The sequence below is a fragment of the Anas acuta genome, chromosome 1 (genome assembly GCF_963932015.1).
Source record: "Anas acuta chromosome 1, bAnaAcu1.1, whole genome shotgun sequence".
Taxonomy (NCBI): Eukaryota; Metazoa; Chordata; class Aves; order Anseriformes; family Anatidae; genus Anas; species Anas acuta.
Window position 1 is genome coordinate 198,722,121 of NC_088979.1, and position 14,948 is coordinate 198,737,068.

The 14,948-nt window shown below is 41.8% G+C and overlaps 1 protein-coding gene and 1 long non-coding RNA gene across 25 annotated transcripts in view; one reads left to right on the forward strand and one right to left on the reverse strand.

Annotated features, from left to right (window-relative positions):
• The window catches only part of LOC137849904 (uncharacterized), a 47,305-nt gene that overhangs the window by 12,380 nt on the left and 19,977 nt on the right, over nucleotides 1–14,948 (forward strand). For 16 of the 24 annotated variants that reach the window (XR_011092144.1, XR_011092148.1, XR_011092152.1 and 13 more), the window contains 2 exons: nucleotides 941–1,009; nucleotides 3,485–3,686. This is a non-coding gene — a long non-coding RNA (uncharacterized lncRNA). Of the gene's footprint in view, nucleotides 1–390; nucleotides 3,687–3,802; nucleotides 4,047–5,491; nucleotides 6,278–14,948 lie in introns of those variants that run through there. The other 8 variants (XR_011092153.1, XR_011092141.1, XR_011092156.1 and 5 more) reach the window with 6 other exon arrangements.
• On the reverse strand, nucleotides 6,802–14,558 carry ECHDC3 (enoyl-CoA hydratase domain containing 3). Its single transcript, XM_068670039.1, has 5 exons — nucleotides 14,274–14,558; nucleotides 13,892–14,013; nucleotides 11,589–11,686; nucleotides 8,832–9,032; nucleotides 6,802–7,304 (listed from the first exon to the last, which is right to left on the reverse strand). Exons 1-5 carry the CDS (start codon nucleotides 14,399–14,401, stop codon nucleotides 6,975–6,977), a joined length of 879 nt encoding a protein of 292 aa, XP_068526140.1. The 5' UTR covers nucleotides 14,402–14,558; the 3' UTR covers nucleotides 6,802–6,974.

A 14,948-nucleotide genomic window follows, 5' to 3' on the forward strand; every position in this document is an offset into this window, starting at 1 on the left:
GAGAGAAAAAAAGGAAAAATTGTTTTGACTTTGCACTAAGGACTCAAAACCAAAAAAGCAAGAAAAAGCACACTCATTTTAAAATATTTTTAATCTCATCTAGTGAGGTCTTGAGAAGGAAGGGAGACTAACTCATAAATATTGGCCATGTGTTTATACTATATCCTAACACTCAGAATAGACTTTTGTTATAGGCTTGACTCCCTTAAACAGCAGATGATAAGTTTTTAATGTAATGAAAGATATGTTTCATTAAACAGGTATAAGAATCAAAACACTCATATTTAGACTGAAGGCCACATTAGGAGAATGATTCATGTATTCAATTGCTTTCTCCTTTCCCCTATGTTCTTTATATCTCTTACCAATTTCTTCACTGCTTCTTTATAGAAGTATCATTCAATGTCCATATGGAGAGTGATTTTGGGCCAGGAAGTGGAGATATATAATATAGCACATTATCCTTGATGGGGGAGAGTTGACAAAGAAAACACTCATCTTTCCAAAAATGATTTCATCTGCTGTAATTGTTTATAGGAGGACAGGTCTGGAACAAAACCTGAGTGCCACTTTGGAAGACCCTAACGCCTCCTCAGTAATCAGCAGCTGAGGCAGCCTGAACGTCTCCTGTTGCAGTTAATTTGTCCTTAAAAACTCCTTCAGAAAGCAGACGATGGCTGGAGCTTCTGTTCTCTTAAACATGACCCATTACATCAGACCCCACTGACATACGGCTCTAATGAGCCAAGCTGCAGATAGTCTGAGGTGTTGCCATCCATACCTGTCCTGCCTTTTCCAGAGGTGACTTTCCTTCAGCAGAATTGGCAAAGAGATCAATACCTACTAAGGTCCAACAGGTTAAGTTGCACTGCTGTGGAAGTTAGTTTAAAACTTGTGGTTACGATTTAACCTAGGCTACAGGAATGTTTCTTATTTTCAGATAACTCCAGGGCATTGCAAGTTGCAGTCTAGACAGCCTGAAAACTCTGTCCCACCTAAGGGGGAAAAGGTAGGCTCCCTTTTAGTAAACAGCTACAACAAAACTATGTTAAAATATCCAGGTGTCTGTTGCTGGCCTGCACAACAGTCGTGAATCAGGATTCCAAAACCTATAAAGCTGGCTTAAATGTTCATTTTCAAATTCAATTTGCTACTTCATCATCTGGTTTTGGTTTCCATTTTTTCTCTTTCACAACCATAATCGATAAAAAAACACAGTAGCCCTGTGATGCTCCCATTATCCTGACTTCAGAATCCAAATATTTAATAGTAGTATTCACGTTTTAAAAGTCATAGAGTGAAAATTATTAAAGTTGGTTCATGGATGATTGTCCCCTTTTTAAATACGCTGTGGTATTAGGGGTACAGTTCTACAGTTTTCTTTTTATGAAAGCTATAGGATTGACCAAAAGGAAAAAAAAATCAAAACAAAACAAACAAACAAAAAAAAACCCTAATACTGTCAGCAAACAGCCAGGAAACAGTAGGCCAGTGGAGAGCTCTAATGCCTTTGTGCCCTTTGTGAGTCTCCTTCAAAAATGTGTAAAACAGGATGGGGACGCATTACTCTGTGGCTAAATTCAGAATTAGTATGATCGAGGTGCAATGCCATTCAAATCAAGACAAATGAATCCTACTCATTGCAGTATGAGTTTTGTCCTGTGGCTTGAGGTCTTCATGGAAATCTAACCATTTGTCTATTGCCCTTATTGCTTAGAGGAGGCAGCCAGCATTTCCATGAAATTATTTTAATGTAGAATTATTAAAACATTTTGCAGCTACAGAGATAGATGGGTTTTACATAAAATTTCTGCTCTTTGTAGCAACCCGATGTGATATTGAGCAAGATAATGGTCAGAAAGAACACTGCCAGGCTCCTAATGAGAAACTGTTGACAGTAAAATTACCCCAACATTCATCAAAAAGCCAATAAATGTCAAGCATAGGGCCTTTGATGCAGTAGCTCATAATTCCTGTTCAGAAGCCTTTGCAGGCTTTTCAGGGCACGTGACTGTCCTGCATTTCTGCTGATTTTACTGAAACCTTTGTTGCTGAAGAAGTACAAGGAGCAGCTGTTCACGTTCTGGATGCCATTGTTACAGTGCCCCTGGCTTACTGTGGGACCTCAAACAGAGCAGGTTTGGCCTCAGTTTCCCCATCTGGAATATGGGAATCACCATACAGGAATCACCCACAGGCAATTCTGTACAGGACACGGTGTTGCCATCCAAATGCTCAGAAATCATGAGCTGGACCACAAAAATTATGATCCCAGCTTTTGCCAATGAGTCAGTCAGTCATCCAGGTTTTCGTGCCGTTGTAGTACACATTCTCAAGCTCTCTCCTTCATGGAAACAGAAGGTTTTATCAAACCAATTCTCAGTCAGTTGAATTCCAGGCTGGGCTGCCTTGAGAAAACCACGCAAAGCTCATACAAAATACCCAAATGAGACCGTCTCCCATTCTGTTCTTTGGCTCTGTTGAACATGAAAATCATAAACACCTTGTCCAACTCCTGAGTCCTCTGTCCAACTGCATCTTCACCATACATCCCCAAAATGAGGTGATGAGGGACAATATTGACTAGTCCATGAATTAGGAACAACCTTGCGCTGTGTTTATTTTACCTATCTCTGCACCCTGGCTTGTCCGTCTTGTTCACGAGGGGATCACATCCTCCAGATTTTGCCTGTGTATCTTTTCTAAAATTTCCACTTAAAGACTGAAAGGACTTTTTATAAGGCCTCTGCTTCACTGACACTTTGAGGTCAGTGTCTGAGTGGTTCATTACGTTCATCCAGGCAATTCCTCGCTTGCATTTGCTCTACATTTCCATACTAGCTGCTCCCAGAAAACCTGTACCTTTCTGTCATTTGCAGGGATGAGCTGCATCCCAGCGGCTCTGCGCAGATGGAGGCATACTTAGTTTACAGAGAAGCCTGAGTGCATGCCACATGCTATTAGGGTCACTTGAAACTAGGCTAATTACCTGGCAGACCACTGCAGAGCAGACTCTTTAATAAAAAAGAGTGGGTGACAAGGGCTAGATTCCTTGCTATTTTAGGACAGACGCTCCCTCAGGCAGCAGATAGCCACAGCGGTAAGGCTCCCAATCTATCATTTGGTTTGTTGTTTCTTGGCTATGGAACATAATTAACAATTCTGGAACCGTTCTGTTTCCCAGGACTAGCCTGTAAATCTGTTAAATTAAACAGTAAAGGCAGATGTGGGGAAAAAAAAAATTACACACAAGTCAGAAATGAAAAATGATGTTGCTTTGTCAATCCATAGGGGCCAGTGCAGGAATATTCTAAAGCCTTCTGAAGCTCTTCTCTGTCTAGCAGTTCAAGCAAGAGGGAAATATTCCTGCCATTTTTGGAACTGATGATCGCTAATTACATAATTACTTTATTGCACAAAATAGTACAAACAAATGCTGTGGAAGCTGAGTTAAAATGCACTAATAAATATTTTTCCCTTAAAGGTCAGGAAGATACAACACAACCATTTGTTGTATCTCATAATATGCCAGTGAATTAGACTGGAAAAGACCACAACCCTACAAAAGCGGTGTTCTTAAGGACCTGACCTCAGCCATCTACAACTCTGTGCTTCCTGAATGTCCATGAATTTGACTCGTGGAGGAACTTGAGGCATTGTTTGTTTTTTTTTACATGGAAAATAAGGTAACGCTGCTACCCTCTGCATATCCTCTAAACAACCAGTCCACCATTTCTGATAGTTAACTTCTCTCCCATCACCATTTTGTCTCGTTAAAGCACGCCTGTTCTTAACTTCACAGAGCACTGCTCACTTTGAATAACACTGAGGATACCTACATGCCTTTGTAACACTAGAGTCTCATGAGGCCATTCAGATCCAACAAATCGATGTGCAGGAATAATAAGACCAGATTCAATTCTATTTCAGTGAAATTATTTCAAATAAAGTAATTATTCTTTAAAAATGCAGAATTTTTCCTCAAAACTTATAGCTGTCAATTAACAGTAATGAAAAACCTGCCTTTTGTGGATGGCAATTGATTGCAGGAGAATTTCTAAATATCTGAAAGAATGTGCTCATCTAAACTGTCATTCATGTTTTAAGATGGCCAGTGAAACCATTTTATTACTGCATTTAGTTGAAAAGAGCACTGTTCTGCAAAAATCAGATAATGTACTTATTCCTAAAAGCCTGGAACAAAAGAGCCAGTAGAGATTTGCTGAGTAGTTGCAAGGTAGCCATTAAATATAAATATTTTTAAAAACAATTTACTCTTTCCTAATGCTTTTAGAGCAGCATGGGGGAGCACAGTCTAAGTGCAACATCTTACTGTATTGAAAAGGACATGATGAAGGTTACTGGGCTCCAGATTTAACCCTTCTGTCTCCTAACTGTTGTGGTTTATTGCGGCAGGCAGATAAGCACCACACCAGGGTGCTGACACCAGGACAACTGTTTATAACGTTTTCTTACCAATATAAACCGTGAGTTTATATAAAACATATTCAGCTTTCTTAGTGATTACAATGGAATTTTGTATTTTTAAAATGACTGTTCCCAACAATCTGCATTTTTCACAGTCCTATAGAAACGAACTATTTGTAACGGTGAATTGAAGTTTACGTTTCTCAAATTAAAAATAGCAGCAGGACTGGAAATTGCTTTCTTTTCATCCTGACCATCCATTGTGGACAGCAGAGAGAAGTGCTTTGTGGGGGTGTATACACAGAAGTGATGCATGTTTATATCAGCAGTTTGAATAAAAATGTGTGGGTCAGTTAGAAAAGAGCTATCTTTGGTAACCAAACTAGTCAGGTATGGTTCCCTAGTGTAAGGACAAACAGAATTTCACTCTTAGGAAGCAAGGTGTCATTCAACCCACAGATCCCAGCAGTGCACCTGGTAGGAGTACAGCCCGTTGCTGCTCTATGGGAGGCAGATTGGCTGAACTATGAGACCTCTTCCAGAAGCAGGGAGACTCTACCAGAAATGCCCTTTCCAATAAGATCCTCGTGCTCAGGTCATTCTGAAGCAGACTGGCTACAGCTACATTGTATAGCACTTCACCTGGGTTTCCTCTAGCTCCGTTTGGCAACTTTGTGGCCCAAACCCCAAATTGCTGACTTTCCATTGTGGCAGTGTTTCAGTTTAAAGCGCCTGGAGAAACAGGCAGGCCTGCCAGGAGGACGTTTTTTAGCCTGATTCTGGGGATGCTCAGGAGTGCTGGGCAAGGCTTACAGGGTCAGCATCAGGCCATTGGGAAGGGTAGAGGCAGCCAAAGCTGTTGTGGACTCATCCATGCTGGCTTGGAGGAATGATCAGCCCCTGGAAAGAACCATCCCAGAACTTTACTGGGTAAGTCACTCACTGCAGAGAACTGAGAAACAAACTGACATGTGCACCAGCAGGGAACCACGCACTAAGGAGTAAACACACCTGAGTGACGTCCTTATTGATTCATACTCCCCCATCACTAACACACCCTCAGCAAATTTGCAGGTGATCCTGAGCTGGGGAAACAGCTGACATACCGAGTGGCTCGTCTTCAATCCAGAAAGGCCATGAGAAGGATTGCACCCAGGGAAGAGTGACACCAAGCACCAGAGCCAGCTAGGAACTGCCAGGCAGAGCAGCAGCCTGCTGAAACCCAGCTTATCGTGGATGCCCAGATGAATACGAGCCAGCAGTGCACTCTCATCACAAATAAGACAAAATGCATGGTGAGCAATACCAACTGGCTCAAAGTGGCCAGCAGATGGAAGGAATATTTTATTCCCCTCTGCTCAGCACCAGTGAGGCCATATTTGGAATGTAGTACTCATTTGGCACAGCCAGTGCAAAAGGGGTGTTGAGAAACTGGAATTCATCCACCAGAGAGTCAATTATCTAGAGAACGTGACCTACAAGGAGAGCTGAGGAAGCTGGACTTGTTTAGTCTGGCACAGAGGAGCCTAGTGTGATCTAAGTGCAGCCTGTGACTGCTTGAAGGGGCATACAGAGATGCTGGAGCTGAAGTTTTCTTAGTAATGTCAGATAATGCAATGGGACAATGTTTGAAAAGTGATGCTTTGAGGCTCAGACTGGAGCCTCAAAGTTAAAGATTTTTTTTTTTCCACTGGGAATGTTGGACAGACTACCCAGAAGAGCACTTGAATCCCTGTTGTTGGAAGATTTCAAGACCATAAATCCAAGGCTGACCTCTTCCAGTGCTTGTAAAGACCAGCTCCGAGCATAAAGTCAGGCTTACGTGCCCAAGATTCTGTGATAAACTGAAGACACATAGCCTAAAGATTATGACCAGGTCAGAACATTGCCAGATGAATCTCTGCTGAAGCCTGTAGGGAGTGCTTTTTGCAGTGTGCCCTTTGTGGAAACCAAACACCCCAAGCCAGGCTTAGCCTCCCTGGAGTCAACAGCAAAATCCTCTAGGTTTTGCAAGTGCTAATTTGGACTGATGGTGAAACAACAGGATTTGCTGAGAGAGACAAACTAATAACACACACAGTTCATAGGCAGGTGTATTTATAACAATGAGTGGGTTAGTGTTACTGGCTTCTGCCTGTAACACACTGAACTGCATTGGAATATAAGTACTCCATCACCTCTGGAATGTGTCCAAACCCTATAATTCTCTATTAATAACAACCAGAACTAGGGAGACAGGTACTAAACGGGGTGATCCGAGTTCTCTCCCAGTCCATGTGATTCCATGTATAATCTGGGACATATCAAACTGATTTTTGTAGCACTGCATTCCTTCTGAAACCACAGAAAAGATTCATTGCTGAAAAAAAAATATTTGGTTTGATTTTTCTTAAAATTTATTATATATATACTTAGAAATAATTTATTGTGGCTTTGGCATAGGTATGATAAGAAATTTAACTTTCAGAAAGAAGAGAAATATAGTTCCCAAAGGCAACTGCGTGAAGAATTACGAAGCACAGCTAAGCTTAGCTTAGAAACAGTATTCATTTCTTCTCATCCTGAGAATGTGACCAGACAGGCTTCCGTTTCTGAATAAAGGCTTCAATGCCTTCCTGCCCATCCCTCAAAGTCAGATTGTCTACCATGACCTGAGAGGTTATTTTGTAAGCAGTATCAAGGTCCTGTGCCATCTGTCTGTAGAAAGTGGCTTTCCCCAGTGCCAGGACAGATTTGCTGCTTTCGCATATCTTGCGAGAGATTCTCATGGTCTCTTCTTCTAGCTTGTCTTCTGGTACCACCTTGCTGACAAGCCCATGCATTAATGCTTCGTGGGCAGAAAGAGGTTCACCCGTGAAAAGCATCTCTAATGCCACCTGAACAAGAAAAGACACCACATTAAGTCAATTCCACTCCTGTACTGCTTTTGTTTGGGGAATTTCAGTCTCCTCATTCAAATACGAGTTACTCTTTTGGCAAATTTGAGATTTAAATCTTGCTTCTTAAACTGCCAAGGAAATATTAAGAGGTTTCTACAAGAAAAGGAGTGGGTCTAAAGCTGGCCTTTTTTCAGACCTGCCCATTGATTGCAGCTTTTTTCGCCTCCAAAAGCCCAGAATCTCTGGTGTTTGCAATACGAATCAAGAGAGATGTGGATGGTCCACAAAGTCAAATATCTGAACTCCATATTTTAAGCTGAGCATGGAATAATAAACAAACAAACACCTAATAAGTCAATGTGCAGTTTTTGAAAATACCTTAGTTTAAGTTTGGTCTGGGTGTTTTTAAATGTGTCCTTACAGCTCCATCTACTTCAGTCTCCTGTTGCACTCAGCATCTTGTGCTTGAGGTTTCAAATTAAAATATCCCCCAAGTGCTCACTGACCATTCCGTGTTATTTCTCAATGAGATTTTTTTCCATGACTCTTCATGTAATTGACTGATACCCAGAATCATAAGAGCTGATTATCCTTTTGGTATCTTTGCTTTGGTAGCTACAAACAGTGGCAACATTTCATTTGATAAAAGGTCAAATCAGCGATCCTGACCACTGTAGGGAACACACCTGCTACTTTGAAGAGTGACACAGAGAAAATTATGTTCCACAGAATTTAAAATGGTAATTGTAAAAATCATAAATACCAATTTAGAAACAGTTATAACTGTACAGTATAGTACAGTTAAAAACCAAACTACGACAAAACACGCAAGTTGTATTTGAACCTGATGGTCATACAAGATAGGAAATTTAAATTTGAAGGTTTTACCCAGCAACTGAACTTGTCCTTAAATCTCAGGAGAACCCTGCTGGGCTTGGAGAGCCTGTCCACATGAATCTAACGGGATCACGACTTAACATTTATTTTCTCAGTTCTGGAGGCTTTACAGGTCATACTACTGCTTATGCAGGGAGAAATGTATAGTAACAATCAGTAGGAAATAAACCAGGAAGAAGGTACGGGAGGGTTTTAGATGCTATGTAAAGCATCTTGATCTAAATGCAGGCAGATCATGCTGGTAGTGAAATGTCACTGCCTGGCCAGAATTGATAGCTCAGTGGAGCTGATATCCTGAACTTGCAGGGGTTTCTCATCAGGGGGAGGACGTCACTGTCTAAAGCACAGAGCTGTCTTTTGGGAAGCAGAGGGCTCACTGAGCTGGCGTGCTGCTGATACGAGTTCCTGCTGATTGGAATCAGATCAGCAGGAAGCTGCTTTCCCTAAACAGAGGTCATCCCTTTATTACTTTTCCCCCAGTCCAAAGTGTTACAAATGTCTTTGGCAATGAAATATTTTGAATGTTGTACTGCAGGAAGATGAAGTTAAGGCAGTGGAACTAGAACTCCTAAAAAGGGGAAACTACTAATTGCAAAATTAAAAAGAGTACCTGCAAAGGAAGCCTACCTTTCTTGGAAGAGATCTGCCCAAGGCCACAGCTGGTGTGGAGCAAAACAATCCAATGTTTACTCCAGGAGTAGCAAATTGAGATTTCTCACTCGCCACCGCAATGTCGCAGCTTGCCACTAGCTGACAGCCTGCTGCTGTAGCCAAGCCATTTACTTGGGCAATCACCGGTACTGGAAGCTTCTGGATTAAAGTCATAACCTGCCCAGGAGAAAGCAGTCAGTTAGTCCCTAAAGTTACATCGTGGCTGTTCTAAAACTTGCACGTGCTTCACAGACCTGGTATCACGGTGTGCACTTTCCAATTTCATAGACTGGAGTTTAAGTCCTCTCTACAGAACCTGCTTTAGGGCTGTAATGCACAAAACTACTGCTCTTCCAGTCACTGCTCAGCTGCGTAGCCAACTATGTAGGTTTATGTAGCCAATTTTTCCTATTTCTGTTAGACTTAGGATGGGTAAACACTTTGTGCTTTCACCCTCATAGACTTCACAGGTGTGACGTCCAACTTCACGTAGGTGAAGTTAAGAAAGACAAATTTGTCTAGCTCTTCTAACTCAGGTTTGCCTTAAATACAGTGGGAATCATCAAACTAACCTAATTTTAATACTTGCAGACAGAAAATCTATTTAACTATCATCTAGATTTTAAAAATTGTCACATTAGCACAGTGTAGCAAGATAACAGCTTTTAACTTTCTATTTCAATTTCTCCAGTAGATGAAGTCTAGCAAATGTCATGTCACTTAGATGAAGTTACCTGAATTCAGTGTTGAATTTCATCAGTCTTTGTCTCACGTTTTCTTTGTTTAAAAACACATTTTCAGTGCATTTTGAGAAGCAGACAACGAAAGAGTAACAGTATGTGCATGCACGCAGAGAAACAAGTAAAATACTTTCTGGTTATAAAAATTCAAAGTTAAATGGTTCCCTGAAAAGAAAAAAAAAAAAAAGTATCTATGGTTTTGTACCTGAGAAGCCTCTAAAGAAGTGTTTCTAGCTGTCTCAAACTCCTGTGTGGAAAGTACTCAGTTCTCAGATGAAGTTAGCAGAACTATATAATGCAGTATTATAGGCGTGGGGAAACAGAGGCACAGCAGCTGAAATGACCTGCATACGGTTACCAGTCACAAACAAATGTCAAAGCCTTTTGGCCAAAGGTCTCTTGAAGACCAGTCCAATGCTCTGGACTCCCCTAGTGCAGGATGTAAATATGTAATTTAGGGTAGGATCCATTCTACTTAGGATCCCAAATAAAGACTAAATTTCTTTCTCTATTTCTGTATGTAAAGTGCCCTTAATGTTTATCAGCAAGCCTATATGGAGATACTAGTGAGTTGTGTATTATAAGAAACTTAAATCCCTTTGAGATACTCAGGTAGAGGTTGTGAAGTACTATTATCACTATCATCATCATAAAACAGATTACATCAAATGTCATTTCACCTCTTGTGTTTCTTTCTGAACTTGCTTTGCCAGTTTCACAGAATCATTTAGGTTGGCAGTAACCTTTTGAGATCACCGAGTCCAACGCACCCGGCTCAGGTAGAGCTGGCTGTCCAGGGCAGTACCCAGCTGGATTTGGAATAGCTCCATATCTCCAAATGTGATGGGCTCAGGAATATTTATCTGAAATTCATATTTGTAATAGTGCCGTCTTACTAAACTTACTATACAATAAGGCACCATTCTCTTTGTAAAAACGAAGACTAGCTTGCTATACTTGTCATGAATCCTGAATATACAGCTCCAAAACTACAGATACATACAGGACAATTTAAATTCTTCTGGACCTTGAAGTGAGAAATTTATCAACTCTTGATTTCATGCTACATTTTCTTTTTGCCTCATCTTTCCTATTATGTGACTGAAAAGCTGTATGATTCAGTTTTCCATTGACAATATACTGGTATTCTGCCCTGCAACTGCAAAATCAATATTAAACTATTGGTTCCTAAACTATTGGACCTTGACTCCTTTCTGATGCAGGGGCTAACTTGTCACTGAGTCATATTTGTGCTTACCTCTTTGTGGACAGCATACCAAGATGAAATACAGACAAAGCTGCAAGGATGATTGCTATGTCTTATACCAATGTGCCTTCAGTAGTAACCTTTATACCATGGCTTTTACAGCATTTGTTAACCATGAGTAATGTTAGCTTGACAATGTGTATAGAGATTATTATTTCTTCTGGAGGAACTAGAATAAAAGGTTTCAAACTTTTTGTGATCACTCTCAGCAGGTTTAGGGGGTCAAATTCTAATGCCATTAAAATCAAAGGGCTTTTTGACCGTTCTCTCCAAAGGCTCCAGGATCTACTTTAACTTCTCAACCTTCAGGTCTGTGCTTCTGCAATAAGAAGATCTTGTATGGTCTGCTGAAGGGGTACCAGAATCAGAGATGTATTCAGATCTTACTTTCACATTGTCTACTTGATGTTTAAGCCTGTCTTGAGTTATTAGCTAGATGCTGGGAAAGATCCTTTGAGCACAAGTGCTATGAAGTTGGTTATGCCTGGATTTCTGGGAAAGATATTGCCCAAATATTCAGCTGCAAGAAGAACTGGGTAAAAGAAGGAACGCACCATGACTTCACCCAGTAGGAAGCATGCACACTGGCATTCTAGGATTTTTATTTGCACATAGAGAAATCCAGGGAAAACAGAAGTTCACCAGGATCAGGTGTTAACTTAAACCAGCATCACTGCTTGATCTTAAAACCAGGCAAAAGGGTGGCACTTAAGAAGAACTGCTTACCTCTGCACATACTGCAAATACTTGGGAATGATGCTTCACATCGTCTTCAGTTGTCAGTTCCTTTAAATCGTGGCCAGAACAAAACACAGGGCCTTCAGCTGCAAAAAAAATCATGAAATTCTGTCAGTCTGAACTAATCGAGAAACCAAGTGGTGTATCAATACCCTGTTTTAAGGTATAAAAGTGTCAATGATCAAAAAGAAGTAGATTAGTAGAGGGAATTTTACACTCAGTTCCTAAATATTGCCTTCTGAGCTCTGTAATACCTTTAAATTGCTGCAATAAATGATTTAACCACACTAATGCCAATAAATATTTTAAAGGCTTAGTTTTACTTCCACTCCAAGTTAACTCAGTTAAAAATAAGGTTCTTTACACCTCTCAGCCCAGTCTCTTTTAAGATATAGTACTGACCTGCTCTTTGGTACAGTGTAAACTAGTTAGCTGGAGTGACAATGGACTGCTCTGCTCTCAGACTAACAAATACAGTTATTCCCTGTTTATTGTACGCTAATGATTAACTTTTATGAAATAAGCATCAACAATTTAGTTATGGTGTTTAAGGCAACAGTGGAAAAAAAGGTTCTTCTGCTAGAGACAGTTCTTCTGCTGTTATGGCCTCTGTTCCTCCACTGCTAACACTCATCTAAGGAATCCCAAAAAGCTTCTCCAGGGTTTTGGTAGAAAAAGCAAGATTCTGGAGGTGTAAGTTTTAGATTTGCTTTCCTCAAGTGGCAGCTAACAACAGGCTCTACTTACACACTACCTCTACAACAGTTTTCCTTCCTCAGGAGACATCTGCCATAAAAATAAACCAATCTGAAGCTTTTTAGTCCTTCAGATCTCCTCAGATATTTGCATGGATGCGACATTTCCATCTACAGCTATGAAGCCACCACCTTAGCTATGCATTTGCTTCTTATGAATCAGCTTATTGTTAACAGTCTGTCTAGCAATCACCACACACCAGCAATCAGCTCACTGGATCACCGATACATTATCTGGAAATTTAACCACATCTGCATTTGTGCCTCATTAAAGAAGAATCCACTGTAAAGTCTGTGTTAAAGATTCAAAGACAAGTCCTTTTCCTGAGATTTCTTGTTTTGCATTACATTCAGCAATAGAATTGGAAATCAGCAGGAACATGCAATTTATTTTTAAACTGAAAAACAAACAGGCAAGAAAAATAAAACAACCAAACTGTACTCACAAACTCCCAGAGCACCGTATTCTCAAAAAGTAACCTGAAGCATCTTACAAAATGTGTAACTGCTATTTGAAATACTGAATACATATATTTGTCACTGCTGTGAAGTTAATTTATTTCCACTCTCATGTGCACGCACACTTACACATGAGCAACATTCTCCTCTTAGTACAGGGAATCCCAGCTTTCTAAATTAGTAAACCTATTTCTCCAAGATGTTTGGAAGGAGAACAGGGGAAGATTATCTTAAAATGACAGAGGACAAAAATGGCTTAAGAACATCTCAACTTTTATTATCTTTAAGAACTCTACAGGTTAATATCTAAATGGAATAGAGGCTCTAAAAGATAAAGTTTTACATTTGCAGGTTGCAGGTGACTGCAGTATCAATACTATGGTCTCTTCTTCACTGAAGAGTTTTAGAAAGAGTTTTGACAAACCAGTGGCAAAAATAACAAAGTCTGATCCTGGCTTAGAGCAGGGGAACAGAGCACAGGAAACCCTTTGAACCCTGTTTACTACCATCTGTACCTGCCACTGAAGGCAACAGAAGCCATCCAAGCTCAGCCTGCTTCTGCACGAAAACCATTACCTAGGAGTGTTTGTTCTTCAGCGTAATGACTATCAGGACCTGGATTTATTGTTTGAGCTACTGTTCATATGTAGCTTTAAAAACAATCATTTCACTTGCTGCTTACTTTTACAAAAGGAAAACAAAAGCTTATCAACTCTGCAAACACACCAGGCAACCTGACTGAAATACTAACATTTTGAATACTGTTTCAACAGCGTTTCTTCTTAGATGTGTTAATTATCAACAGAAATATAACAGAACCTAGTCAATTATTAAGGCTGGCTTCAAGAATGAGGAATTAAGTGTATGAAAGCAGAAAGCAGGATGAATATAGAAGGGCAGTGAGGTCTGAGTGGGAAGGCTCACGTGTGGTACTGTTTATGTTCTGGCAGGCTGTAAGAAACCAGCCTGCAAGTTCCTTCCTGCCCCGTTTTCTGTAGTTCAGTGATATTCTGAGCTTAAGCTCCATATTAGCCTGTTTCTTCTTATTCTCTCAGCCACTCCTCTTCTGTGGGGTACCTGAAATGACGATAACGCGGAGCTCTTTGCTTTTGGCGTCGTGCAGCAGGTCCTCCTTCAGCGCCTGCAGCATGGAGAGGGACAGGGCGTTTCGCCTCTTGGGGTTGTTCAGGACAATGCTTCTGCAAAAAGCCGTTAAATACAGTGGGTTACCGCAAGGCAAAAACAAACAAACAAACAGAAAAAGAGCAAACTTTCAAAACGACTGATGAACCCCACACGCCCCAAGCGTGCACACGGAAACTCCGCGAGGCTCCGCGCTGCGCCCACAGCCCCTAACCCTTCCCCCCCGAGTCCCCGCTGTCAGAGCCGCCCCAATTCCCACCCACCCGCTCTCAGAGCCCCCCATTTTCTCCCGATTCCGTCTCTCTCCGCAGCTCACCGGACCCCATCCGCCTGCCGCCTCAGGGTGAGCTTCTCCGGCGGGGCCGCGCTGCTGCTGCTGCGGGCTGCGGCCACAGGCCCGGCCAGGCACCGCCTCAGCCTCCACAGCCTGGCGGCCGCCGCCATCTCGCTGCCCGGCTCGCTACTGACCCCTAGCCCGGCTCCTGCCCGGCCTGGAGCTCAGCCCCGGAGGGCTGAGGGAGGGCTGGTAGCTGGAGGGAAGCCGGCCCTGGTTGCTTATCCCTCAGGGAAGCCGCTTGACCCGGCTCGGGGCGAGCGCCCCCCACACCGCTGGGCTGGGCTGGGCTTGGCCGGGCTGGTTGGTGAAAAAGGAGTGAAATGTGTGACTGGTATGTGTCCGCCCGGAGCCTCAGAAAAGGGAGATGTGCCCTGTTTTGGGGTTTCACCCCGCTGGGAGGTTGTGGGCTGCTCAGGAGGGGATGAGCCGTGTCCCCTCCTGAGGCGTGAGGGGACAGAGTAATACCCTATGCACCTTCCCCCGCCGTTCTCAGCCGTTCTGTTCTCCAGCCAAAAAAAAACAGATTTCCCCAATGTGTTGATTCTGAGATGAATAAAAAGGGTGAAAAAAAGGAAAGAAATGTGGGAAATTAAGAATAAATAAATGTAGTGCGTGTGGAAGGGACCAAATAAATGCTGTGGTTCCACCAAGGAA